A 12,476-nucleotide genomic window follows, 5' to 3' on the forward strand; every position below is an offset into this window, starting at 1 on the left:
ATTTAAATATCATACCTCCAAAGAGACCCAAAGCAGCTTTATTTTGGCAGTCTGTAACAGGCCATTGTGTGGCCTGAAAGGGAGAGAAGGGCAGCCAAGCACACAGCCATTTTGCCTTGCTCTCAGCAGCTGATGAGAGGTCCTTCCCTCCATTCCAGCTGCTTCTGCTCTGAGAAAAACAGCCAGCATATGCTAGATATAATTCCTCCGTCCCCCACACTGCCATCACCTTTCCCTTGTATTCCCTGTCTTTTTAGATCATAAGCCTGAGGACAGAGAACTAACTATAAAATTAACAATTTGTAATATACTCTGGGAACCCTTTTGGCAGAAGGACTGGGTGTGAATGTTCTAAATAAATAAATAAAAATAGTGTTATTTATTTATTCCTTTTAATTACTTATTACTGGGAGATGAATTAATAAATGAATAGCAACAGCACCAAGGTGGCTTTAGGGACCCTATCACATTACACTGCTCTAATGCTATTATTCCACCTCAAATGCCTTGGTCCATGCTATGGAATTCTTGGATTTGTAGTTTAGTGAGGCCCAAAAAAAATCTCTGGATGAATGTTCAAATGCCCCTGTCCAATCTTCAGATCCCAGGATTCCATGTGAAGTTGTCCTGACAGTTAAAATGGAATAATAGCACTATAACAGTGTAGTGTGTTATAGGACTATTGTGTCTGAATGTGATATTTTTATGTTGTTAGGTTTATTATTGCTTTATCTGATTTGCAGTGATATTTTTGGAATGGCAGCACAGGACAATGGTTAAAAGGTAAAAGACACCGAAAACATTAATAACAGTGATCCACAAAACTGTGGTGCAGTATTTCTACGTCTTCTTCATTCCACAGTTCTTTGTGCATCTTGGAAGGGTACCTACAAACATTGGGAAAGTGGAATTTTATGTGGTAGGCAGGGTTACGACTAGAAGGAAACATTAGATCTCCTCCTCATGTGCTTTGTGTAATACGTTTCTAGCCCAATGATTTCCAGTAATTGCCTTGGTGATACTGATTACCAGATCTTGAAAAAGAACTATTTAAAACACACACACACACACACACACACACGCTCCTCTAATTTTGTTCCCATACATTCTTTGGGAACATAGATAGAGCAACTCTTCTTATTTCAAATTCTAACCTTCCTACTACCTGTTGTAAATGCACAATCATTTTTTATCTATTGTACAATCTTCTAGTAAAATGATAATGCCAAGAAACCAACACAATATAAGTGAAAGTAAAACTAAGATGATAACATTTGTGGAAATGGTGCTGAGGATCTGGGGCCCATACTTTTTCAGCTGGATTGGACTGCAGTCTTTTTTTCTCCTCTGATAACAGGTAGCTTTGTTAGCACAAGAGATAAATATAGCCAGGGCAAAGTCATGAAGAGCTTAAAAAGAAAAAAAGAAAAGAATCAGAGCTTGTTGTCTGATCTAAGCAGAAATGAAGTATCATGGGAGATGCTGCTTCAAGCTACTCAGAGTATCCGCTTTTGGTGACATTTTGTAGGTAAACCATCCAAGGCAATTCTGTTCATTTTATGGGAATCAATTAAACAAGGTGCCTGTATTTTAGATCCACGTAGCTATTATTCCAGATCACCTATATTTCTGAATATAATGTTATGACAACAAATGTTCATAAATATACAGGTGTTTTTGGTTTGGGGTTTTATAATCTGATCTTGAAAAAGAGAGCTGGTTTTTGAACTTCACTGTCAATCTTTCCCAAAACTCAATTGAAATCTGAGCATGGGAAGGGTGACCATTAATTCATTAACTGGCTCTCTGGAGGGTTAGGCAAGAGTCTTTCCTAGCCCATCTTGAAGGTCTGTGTAATATACCTGGGATTTCTGCATGCAAATTAGGTGCTCTCCTACAAAAGTACCCAAATGTCAGAATGAGCTCAAGTCTTAATCTTTTTATAATTCCACTGACATCAGGAAAATTATGCTTGAGGCTATTACAACATCCCTCTGCTGTCCACAAATATTCCAGAAGGAATGTGAGCGTCTTTAAGATACAGTTGGCCCTTCTTATCCATGGATTTTTATCCATGGATTCAAGCATCCACAGATTGAAAATATTTTTTAAAATATATAAATTCCAATAATCAAATCTTGATTTTGCCATTTTATATAATGGACACCACTTTATTATGCCGTTGTATTTAATGGGACTTGAGCATCTATGGATTTTGGCATCTACAGGGGGTCCTGGAACCAAACTCCAGTGGATACCAAGGGTCCACTGTACCACCAATATATTTGTTATTGGCTATTATAGATGTGCAAGAAGCAGTGCTTCATTCTCCATTCTTGAAAAATTATCCAGGTTGCACTGTTCCTCTGAAAAGTATTTCATTTTGTACTTGCTTCACACCAACTTGATTTCCATCATTACTTTTGTAAATTATGGGGAAATGGTGGCTACTGTATTCCTTAATCAATGACCTCCAGATGCGTTGGCCTGTAAATTCCATCGTCCTCTCCCACTGTGACCACTGGAAAATTATGGAGTTAATAGTTGAACACTAGGATGGAATGCACTAGTTTGGAAAAGACTGCCTTATGAAAATGATAATTTTGCATTGTTGTTTTTCTTTTATTCATTTGTTCACTTTGTTGGCATATCCAATAATAATTGTACTTACTGTGGTCAGATAAAGAATTTTCATGTATGAACTGGGGTCTTTATCCATTGCCTACTTTTAATTCATAGAACTTTAATTCCAAATGATACCAATTTTACCTTTCCATTTTGCACTTTGCTGTTTGAAATGAGAGATTAAGCAGTTTACAAAACAGAACTAGAAATGGCTTTATTGCAATGGGCAAAGAGTTTACCCAAAATCAAAGCATGCTACAGATTGACATATATATATAAAATTTTCTGTTGTTTCCATCAGTTTTGCAAAACCAGTGCTTATTGTGTTTACATTTTGTATATGCACAAGAGATTATTTTTTTTGCGAGGGGGGGAGCAATTTATCTTGTCTTCATTCTTTCTTTTTAGTCAGGCCTTCTGACATACAAAATGAAAGTTTGTATGTATTAATGTAGTTTTTTTTACTGATATTGTTTTATGCTGCTTTTGTACAGTGTTATTTAATTGTTTGCTACCATATTGTAGAATATGACTTATTATCTCACTAGTTATATGCTGTCTCATTTTTGCAATGGAATTATGGTGCTTTGGGTGTTTTATTGTTGATGTTGCTGGGTGAGTGGCCCCAGATTATTTTTGGGGACAGACAGAGCATTCATTTTTTCAAAGACAAGAAACCATTTTCCAATATTCAACATCAGAGTCATTGCTTATGTTGCTAAAATAACACCATGCACATTACTAAGGTATCAAAAAATGGGAAAATCTGAATTCGGCTGAAATATTGAACTCTAGAATAAAGATATCTTAATGTAGAACATAATAGATTTGTGAAGACTGAGCATGTTCAGTTACAAAGGAATCAGGTTCACTGGTGAACAGAAGTACTCCATATTGCTGCTGCTGCAGCAGAAGCAGCAGCATGCTATATTTATTTTATTATTATTATTATTATTATTATTATTATTTGTATTCTGCTCTTTCCCCCTGATGGGACTCAGAGCGGCTTCACAATATTAAAAGAACAATATAATTAAAACATAGAAAAGAAGTGCATTAAATTATTACAATGTTAAAATAGATAGATATTAAAAGAATAAAATAAATTTTAAAAGATAAAACTGTATAACACATTTTAAAATGAAATAACATCCCAAGCCGGTCCTTTACAAACATTCTGTTTTAAAAGCCTATCTGAACAGGTAGGTCTTAGACTGCCGGCGGAAGGCCAACAAGGAAGGAGCCTTTCTGGCCTCCCTGGGAAGGGAGTTCCAGAGCCTAGGGGAAGCCACCAAGAAGGCCTTCCCTCTCTCACATCCCCACCAACCATACTTGTGATGGTGGTGGGAAGGAGAGAAGGGCCTCTCCAGAGGATCTCAGAGCCTGGGGAGATACAGTCTGCCATATAGCACAGACCTAAGCCATATAGGACTTTATAGGTCACAACCAGCACTTAGAATTGTACCCGAAAACAAACTAGCAGCCGATGGAGTTGTTTTAACAGGGGTGTTGTGTGGTCTCTGTAACCTGCTGCAGTTAACAGGTTGCAGCTCTTTGAACCAGTTGAAGTCTCCAAACACTCTTCAAAGGCCAAACCATTCATTCATCAGCATATATCAAAGACAAACAATTGAAAATAGTATCCTTAAATATGACATTAGTCCTATGGTAACCACTTTTCCATTGATTCAACCCATGGTACTCCTCTAGTATTTAAACACCTACAAGCACATTCAGAGCTTTGAAAGGTTACATTTTGGGCTGTGGCTCCTAGAATCCCCCAGCCAACAAGAGTATTAAATTCTGGGAAATGTAACCCAAAATTTAAACTTTCCAAGTTCTAAATAAATTTTCTTTGAGCTGAGTTGGCAAGAATGGCAGTGGCACAAGAAGAACCTAGAGAAAATGTAATGTTTAAAGGGTGCATAAGAATTTTCCTTTTTTAGAGAATTCAGATGATGATTATGCTGTAATTTTCATTTTATTTTTTTGTCTATAGGTTGATGACCAAATGAAGCTCCTTCAGAACTGCTGGAGTGAACTATTAATTCTAGATCATATTTATCGGCAAGTGGTACATGGAAAAGAAGGATCCATCCTTCTAGTCACTGGGCAACAAGTGAGTTTGCAGATTAAAATACTGATTTTGTTCTTAATCTGATCTTTAGGTGAGGAATGGGAATCATGCAGTTGTCCAGACATTGTTAGACTACAGTTCTCAGCATTCCTCACTATTGGCTAAGGTACCGTAGCTAGTACCTCTGGGATTAGTGTTGCTTAAGTTACACACATATCTGTTACCAATAAAACGCCAACTAATGTGTATTCCTTTCTTTACGAAGGGAACTGGCATAGTAGATCAGTTACCAAAATTCTTTCAATAATCCCAACTAGGGTAGACCTACTGAATCAATGAGGTTTACCTACATTTGCCTTACCATTAAACAGATCTACTTTATCTGGGATGATCAATAAGGTTCATGTCTATGTGAGCACTTTGGTTTGTTGGGAATGCAAGAAGAAGGTTAGGGAAAGACAGCACTACTAGGTCTACCCTTGGACATTTGCCAGATACTAGAAAATGGGCCAGCAGGACCTGAGTGTGCGGGGTGGATTATATGGAAAGAGGCATTGCCACAAGTATGTTGAACCCAAGCCATGAAGGGCTTTAAAGGTTGTTACCAACACCTTGTGCTGTGCCCAGAAACTAATAGGCAGCCAGTGCAGAGATTTTAAAACTGGTGTTATGTGGTCGCCTCTAGATTTTCCAGCGACTAACCTGGCTGCTATATTTTTAACTAATTGAAGTTTCCAAACTAGACACAGGGTAGCCCCAAGTAGAGCACATTACAGAAGTCAAGTTGTGAGGTTACCAGCATGTGTACCACAGTTTTTAGGTACCCAGGCTCCAGGAAGGGTCATAGCTGGTGTATCAGCCAAAGCTGATAACCAGGACTCCTGACCGTCGCATCTATCTGTGCTGACATCTGAAGAGACAAGTCCAGGAGTACTCCCAAGCTATGAATGTGGTTGTGGCCATTCTGTCTTGCTCTTCCCCTCAAGATAATAAAATGATCTCCTCCACCTGCAAAAGCCCATCCAAATTAGGGAAACAGAAATAACTTTAAAAGTTAAACTTTTTCTTAAAAACTTGAGGCACTATCCCTACATTCTCACACAAGCTCCCATAAAATACATTTCTTGCTCATTCTCACACTTACATTGAAGAAGTCCCTGGGCAATGAGTGTGACTAGACACACTGGGCAGCTGACTCTCATTTTGACAGGTTGATCCAAGAGGACTCCCTGCTGCTTGGTGGCTGTGTTTCATTTATAATTTCCTAGAGTGAGGCAAAGTAAACGAGAGTGACAAGGCAAATTAAATCAAAACCGTGCCCTTTGAAAATGTATTTCAGCTCTAACGGAAAAGAATGTACAGTGTCATGGGAAGGCAGAAGGCATTTTGTGCATTTTATTTCTGATTCAAAGTGAAACCAAATGATGGTCCACTGGCATTTAAGTAGCTGAAAGTTAAACTGCTTTCATTCATAGACATATTGAGGAAATAGTTGCTTGTTTTAACTGCAGTCCGCATGATTCAGTTGCTATCCCAAACTTCCATATACAGCCTTAGCCCTAATTTAAACCATGTTGGTTACTCCTTTGTATAGACAGTCAAATGTCCTGTTCACTAGGAAGAAAGATGTTCATGTGAGGTGGCAAGGCAGGTTAATGCACATGAATCCACAAGAATACTCTGATCAAAGTTAAGCAGTTTTGAAGTATGGTTTCTTTGAGCTCTATAGCGTATTATGTACCTAGGACCTGAGACAGATTTTTCAAAAACTGAAAATGTGGCTCTGTGCCAGGTGATTTCTGAACTCCATGAACTCTGTATAGTCTTTGCATAACTGAGCATGGGTTGTAAAGAGATAGTGGAGCATTTCATCATGTTTAAACAGTAAGCAGTTCAAGCACGTTGACTACACATCATGAGAGGTCTCTGAAAAAAAATATTTTATTTTATTTTTACTAGGTAGTGATAGTCTCAGATTAAATTGAAATCCTGTCTGACTTGGAGTGGCTCCATTTCTGACCCTACCTTGTCAAGCCATTTCAGAACCTAACTGCATGTATATTTCCATTTGTCACTGTAACCTTGAATGCCCACAGATTTCATATTCATTTGGTCATCATATATAATCTTCTTAGAAAATACAGTGTAGTAAATAAAAAAGGAAAGAAGGATGAGGGACAGAAGAGATAAGATAGCAGTTCTTACAGAAAGAATTATGATCTAATCCTTCAGCACTTCCTTCAAACTAGGTTTCCCGTTACTCACTGTTTTCCTTTCTCTTTCTTTATTTTTTCTTATTATTATTGCTGATGATTATTCATCAGCAATAATCATTATAATTTAAAAAGGAAATAAAGTGCATTTTTCATCTCGGCATCATAGAAGAACAGGGAACAAATTCCTCTTTGACAAAGGCACAGTTTTGCCTCAGGGTCCCCCTCCTGTATGCCAGTTTTTAGTTTTCACTTATTTCGATTTCTACACTTAAAAGAAACTTAAATTTCTTCCAGACTTCAATTAGTACAGTTATCGTGATTGCCATTTTCTGTTACCTTGACCTCAGAGCTTGGAAGTTACTTTAAATGTGGCTTGCTACTAGCAAGGTTATAGTTCCCAGGTCCCCCATGCTCATAGGTTCTTGTTGTTGTTGTTGTTGTGTGCCTTCAAATCATTTGTGACTTATGGCAACTCTAATACAAACCTACCATGGGGTTTTCTTGTTAGAATATGTTCAGAGGGGTTTGCCTTTACCTTCCTCAGTGGTAAGCATATAACTTGATCAAGGTCACCCAGTGGGTTTCCATGGCTCAGCGGGGATTTGAACCCTGGTCTCCCTGTATCCTAATCTAACACTCAAACCACTACATCAAGTTGGGTCTGAAATAGTGAGGTACAAATGAATATTTTTAAAGGACCTATTTACTTTCATGTGTCTCCCAAGTAACCAGACCATTTCTTTGAAGGGTGAAACAGATGAGACAAATTTGTTTCCACCTGCTTTGAAGACAAGGTGTTAAGATAATGCACATCTTCAAAGTGGGTAGAAACTGGATTGAAGCCATACTCCGGGGCTAAAAAATGGTGCATTCCAATTTCACACAGAAAATGCATACCTCCAACCTTGCATATAACTGCCCCAACACAAGAGTGGTTCTAAAGGAGCAAACTAGCCTAACTCTAACCCTAAAAATGCATATAAACACACAAGTGCGGGTGCACATTTAAAAAGGATGGAGCCAGCTTACCCAAGCATTTGGGTTGGCAATGCAAAAAAGTGAAAGTGTGACACTTCCAATGGATTTAAGTACAATATACACAAACCAGACAGTCCAACAGAGGGACGTAAGGTGAAGGGGGCATTTAGAGGGGAATCTCTATGATTGTGCTTTGCCAGTATTTTATTGGGCACAACGATGCTCCTTTATCATGGAGGGTCGCAGGTGTGATTGTGTGATCAATCAAAGGGACAGCCATCCAATGGAATGGCATCTGGGCAACAGGCAGTCACCGATGGTGTGTGTGTGTGAAGGTATATATGCATGGTGGGGAGGCAACAAAAAAACTTACCCAGAGGTGCAGCTTGAAGCTGTGCCATGCAGTCAGTCCATGTGCATTTGGGCTGCCTTGGGCCGCCATCTTTTATAGATTTTGTTATAAAGACCATAGAGGATTCCAGCCAGTATTTTAAGATACGGAAACTGTTGGTTGGTTGTTGTTTTTTCCAAACAAAGAAGGCTGACAGCAGCTAAAAATAGAAATGTTGTACCTCATGAGCATGTATTTTATGACTCTGGATGTTTGAGTACTGCCAACTATACTCTTGATTCTGCAGTCACAAAAACTCTTCTGAACATAGGACATTTGTATACCCTCTAATTCACTTTGTGAGAATTAAATACCACTAATTAAGGGCACTTTCACACTATTGTATTATAGCACTATGAAATACCCCAATTAAACCAAATGCAATGCAGTCCATGTAGAACATTTCTGCTGGCTTTACAAGTGAAGATGAACTGTTTAAGCCACTTGTTTCAGCTGTTGAATTGAGAGCTGAAGGGATAACCATGACAGATGTCCTCTCAAGCCTCACACCTAAATCCTGGTCCTAGTTTCTTCAAGGACTGATTTAGGTCCAAAACACACTGCAGAAATAATCCAGTTGAAGGACTGCCCTGGCTCAGTGCTAGAGAATCCTGGGAACTGTAGTTTATTGTGGCACCAGAGCTCTTTGACAAAGAAGGCTAAATATCTCATAAAACTACAGTTCCCAGAAATTCCTAGCATTGAGCCAGGGCAGTTGAAGCTGTCTCAAACTGGATAATTTCTGCAGTGTGTTTTGGTAATGCCACAGGCATTACTTAGGTATAGATTGTAGCTCAAATTTGCACAGTGCAAAGCTACAAGATGCAGAATAGCAAATAGTGCCCTGTCCCACATGCTTGTGGAATTGCTTTCTTTGGCGCATCTATACTGTGGAAATAACTCCACTTTAACTGCTGAACACAAGCCTATGGAATCCTGGAATTTGTAGTTTTATGGGGTCTGCTAAAGTGTGCCAAAGTGTGCCATGTCTGCCAAAGTATGCTAGTGCCTCACAAAACTACAAATTCAGGATTCTGTAGTATGGAGCCATGGCAGTTAAGTGGTGTCAAACTACATTGTTTTTACACTATAGACCCCCTAGCCAAAGCCAAGCTATTTTGGTACATGAGGCAGGCAAACTCATAAGTGCCTCACTACCTTCCTTAAATGTTGCACTTTTGTGGTCAGAGCTTGAAAAGTTACTTGTAATGGGAGAGGGGGCTGAAATTCATTGTCATTGCTCTTTACAATTTTTGAGAATTAACTTATGTTACATGTTACTTGTTATTGCTTTTTCATTACTTTTAAAAAAGATTAATAAGGGAATGGTATTCTTTTATGCCATCTTCAAATATCATTAAATCCAAGCTTGGAAACTTACTTTAACAAAGCAAGTCATTATTAATATTTGAGTAATCAATAGTCATTACACAGTACTGTACAAAAAAAGTAATGTAAAGTCGATGGCTTTCATGGCCAGCATCCATAGTTTTTTGTGGGGTTTTCAGGCTATGTGGCCATGTTCTAGAAGAGTTTCTTTCTGACGTTTCGCTAGCATCTGTGGCTGGCATCTTCAGAGAAAGTTTCTTTCTGATGTTTCGCCAGCATCAGTGGCTGGCATCTTCAGAGAAAGATGCTAGCCACAGATGCTGGCGAAATGTCAGAAAGAAACTCTGCTAGAACATGGCCATATAGCCCGAAAACCCCACAAAAAACTAAAAAAAATAATCTTTGTAGAACTAAAATAGTTTTGTTCTTTAGCATATGTTAAATTAAAATTGTTATTTTGGATTACTTGTAAGAAGTGAGGCTAGACATATATCCTGTAAAGTAAAAACTGTAATAATTATGATGCAGAAGGAAGAAAGCTATCCCGCATTATATTATTATGACTTGACCATAACTGCTGCTGAATCCAGAATGCAGTACTGCATAGTCATGAGATCTACTGAGGGTATACAAATGCCACAGTATAGGACTATGCATTGCTAGTATTCTCCAGATCAGTTCTCATAACCCCTTTGCTCTGTCTGGGTGGACGAGGAAAAAACGTTGAAGTAACTAGGGAGGCTATCACTGGAGTAAGGGAACTACCTCAGGGAGCAGGTTTGGAAGTGAGATAAAAAGGGGGAAATGGAATGCCTTACTAGGTTAGTTATTTCATTTTGTAAGGTTGTATTCTTTTTTTCACTGTCAGGGACCAGGAGGAGTGCTTGTGGACTTTGGGTTCAATGAAACCTGACATAGAAAGGGGGATGTGGAGGGTGACATTTGCTGCTTTGCCTCAGGCAGCAAAATATTTTGGCCTAGCTATGAAATTCATGGGGTTGCCACAAATCACCAGGTGATTTGAAAGTGCGCACACACATCACTGGAGGTTGGGGAAGGATCAGGAATGGTGGTTGCATTTAGATAGGAATGCATGCACACAGATATGCCTGCTTCCATGTGCATGTTATTTCATATTACCCTCTATGACTGTATGGATAGTGTAGACTGTAGAATGTAAGTATAGTTATTGCTGGGGATGTTGGAAACTGTAATTCAACAATATCTGGAGGGCCACATAATTCCTACCTATGGTGTTCACTAGCGAAGAAGTAACAAGACTAGGAAACTGCAAATAAATTTCCTCACCAACATTTCATAATGCATCAAGAACTGTGTATGTACACATAACTGTGTACAATGTTTTTATAGCATTTTGAAGACTTATCCTTTTTTTTTTCTGTCTGCATATTAGAACTAATTAGCAACCTCTATAACATCATCCTGAGGGAAAGGTCTGCTTGCAACTTAATTCATTATCTTCTATTATTGGTGTGTCATGTTAAAATGACAGCTGTCATGTATTGTATAAGTCATCACAATTTTGATTAATTTAATGAAAATAGATTTTACTAAGCCTGTTCTCTTTGAACCTGTTTTCACTCTTAACTGCTAAAGTGCTTTGCACACCTCATACCCAAAATACTCTGTGAAAAAAAAGATATTTAAGGAATAATCTTTGTAGATAATATGTAAATTGCAGTCATTACATAATCATCATAAAATGTTCATAGTTAATAATGCACAATCCGAATTGGTAGAGACCTAAATTAGTTTTACTGACAGTGCAATTGTTATAACAGACATGGTTGCTAGAAAGGAGAAAGATCCCTAAAGATCCTGTGTTAATTCCCTTGTACTCTCATCTTGGGACCTGTGATCAAGCACTGTTGGTGTGCAACACCATGATGTGTAAAACTGCACCAGTGCTGAGACCAGATCAAGCACGGAGGCACCTTGTCCTAGTACTATCATTCAAAAAAAAAAAAAAATACAACATAAAACAAAAAGACTCAGACACAATTAAAAAGAGAGATAAATATATGTGAAGACTCCGTTCTAATTAAGAACATGGGTCATTAACTTTAATCATTCACAGAACTGAAAGCAAATGCCATTCAATATCCACTTACATTTCTCCTAACTTCTAATAAAAGGAGACTCGTGTTCTAGCAAAATGTTAGCTTTTTTCCCCTCCCTTCCCTCAGATAAACCTTTGCAGTTACCATATTAACTTCCATTATCACTTTTGTAAGTACAGTTGGCCCTCCATATCCACAGATTCTTTATCCACAGATTCAAGCACCCACAGCTTGAAAATATTCAGAAAATATATAAATTCTAAAAAGCAAACCTTGATTTTGCCATTTATATAAGGGATATTATTTTACTATGCCATTGTATTTAATAGGACTTGAACATCCATCCTGGAAGATCCAGAGCCTTCAACTGCAGCACAGGGTGGTTATGTAGACTATGTGCAGTGTTTTTAAAGCTGCTTAAGCTGGTAATATGACGGATCTCCTCCGGCAGGCCATTCCATAATCTGGGAGCAGTTGCTGAGAAGGTTCTCTAGGTTACAGACAGCCTAGTTTTCATAGGCTGTAATAAATTCCTCCCAGAGAACCTGAGTGATTGCATTACCCTCCAACTGTCCTGATTTAGCAGGGACAGACCCAGTTAATCCTTTGTCATCCTACTTTTTCAGTCTCTTTTAAAATGTCCTAGTTTCTTTCTCCTCCCACTTTCCCTTTTCATCCTCAGTTAACTACAATTGCTACAAACTGAGTTCAACATGCAAAAGTAGTTCATACTCAATGGCTGCAATGGTAGTTTAGGTGGCCCATGCCACTGTTTCAAT

At 38.3% G+C, this 12,476-nt stretch overlaps 1 protein-coding gene across 1 annotated transcript in view; it reads left to right on the forward strand.

Annotated features, from left to right (window-relative positions):
- LOC149316912 (nuclear receptor subfamily 5 group A member 2) overlaps positions 1-12,476 on the forward strand; it is a 120,383-nt gene that overhangs the window by 74,671 nt on the left and 33,236 nt on the right. Inside the window, exon 5 of the mRNA XM_089518778.1 lies at positions 4,625-4,744. Coding sequence (XP_089374904.1) covers positions 4,625-4,744 — 120 coding nt within the window. The remainder of the gene's footprint in view (positions 1-4,624; positions 4,745-12,476) is intronic.

Source organism: Sceloporus occidentalis, unplaced genomic scaffold (genome assembly GCF_023333645.1).
Source record: "Sceloporus occidentalis isolate IW3139 unplaced genomic scaffold, rSceOcc1.0.p SCAF_3, whole genome shotgun sequence".
NCBI classification, from domain to species: Eukaryota; Metazoa; Chordata; class Lepidosauria; order Squamata; family Phrynosomatidae; genus Sceloporus; species Sceloporus occidentalis.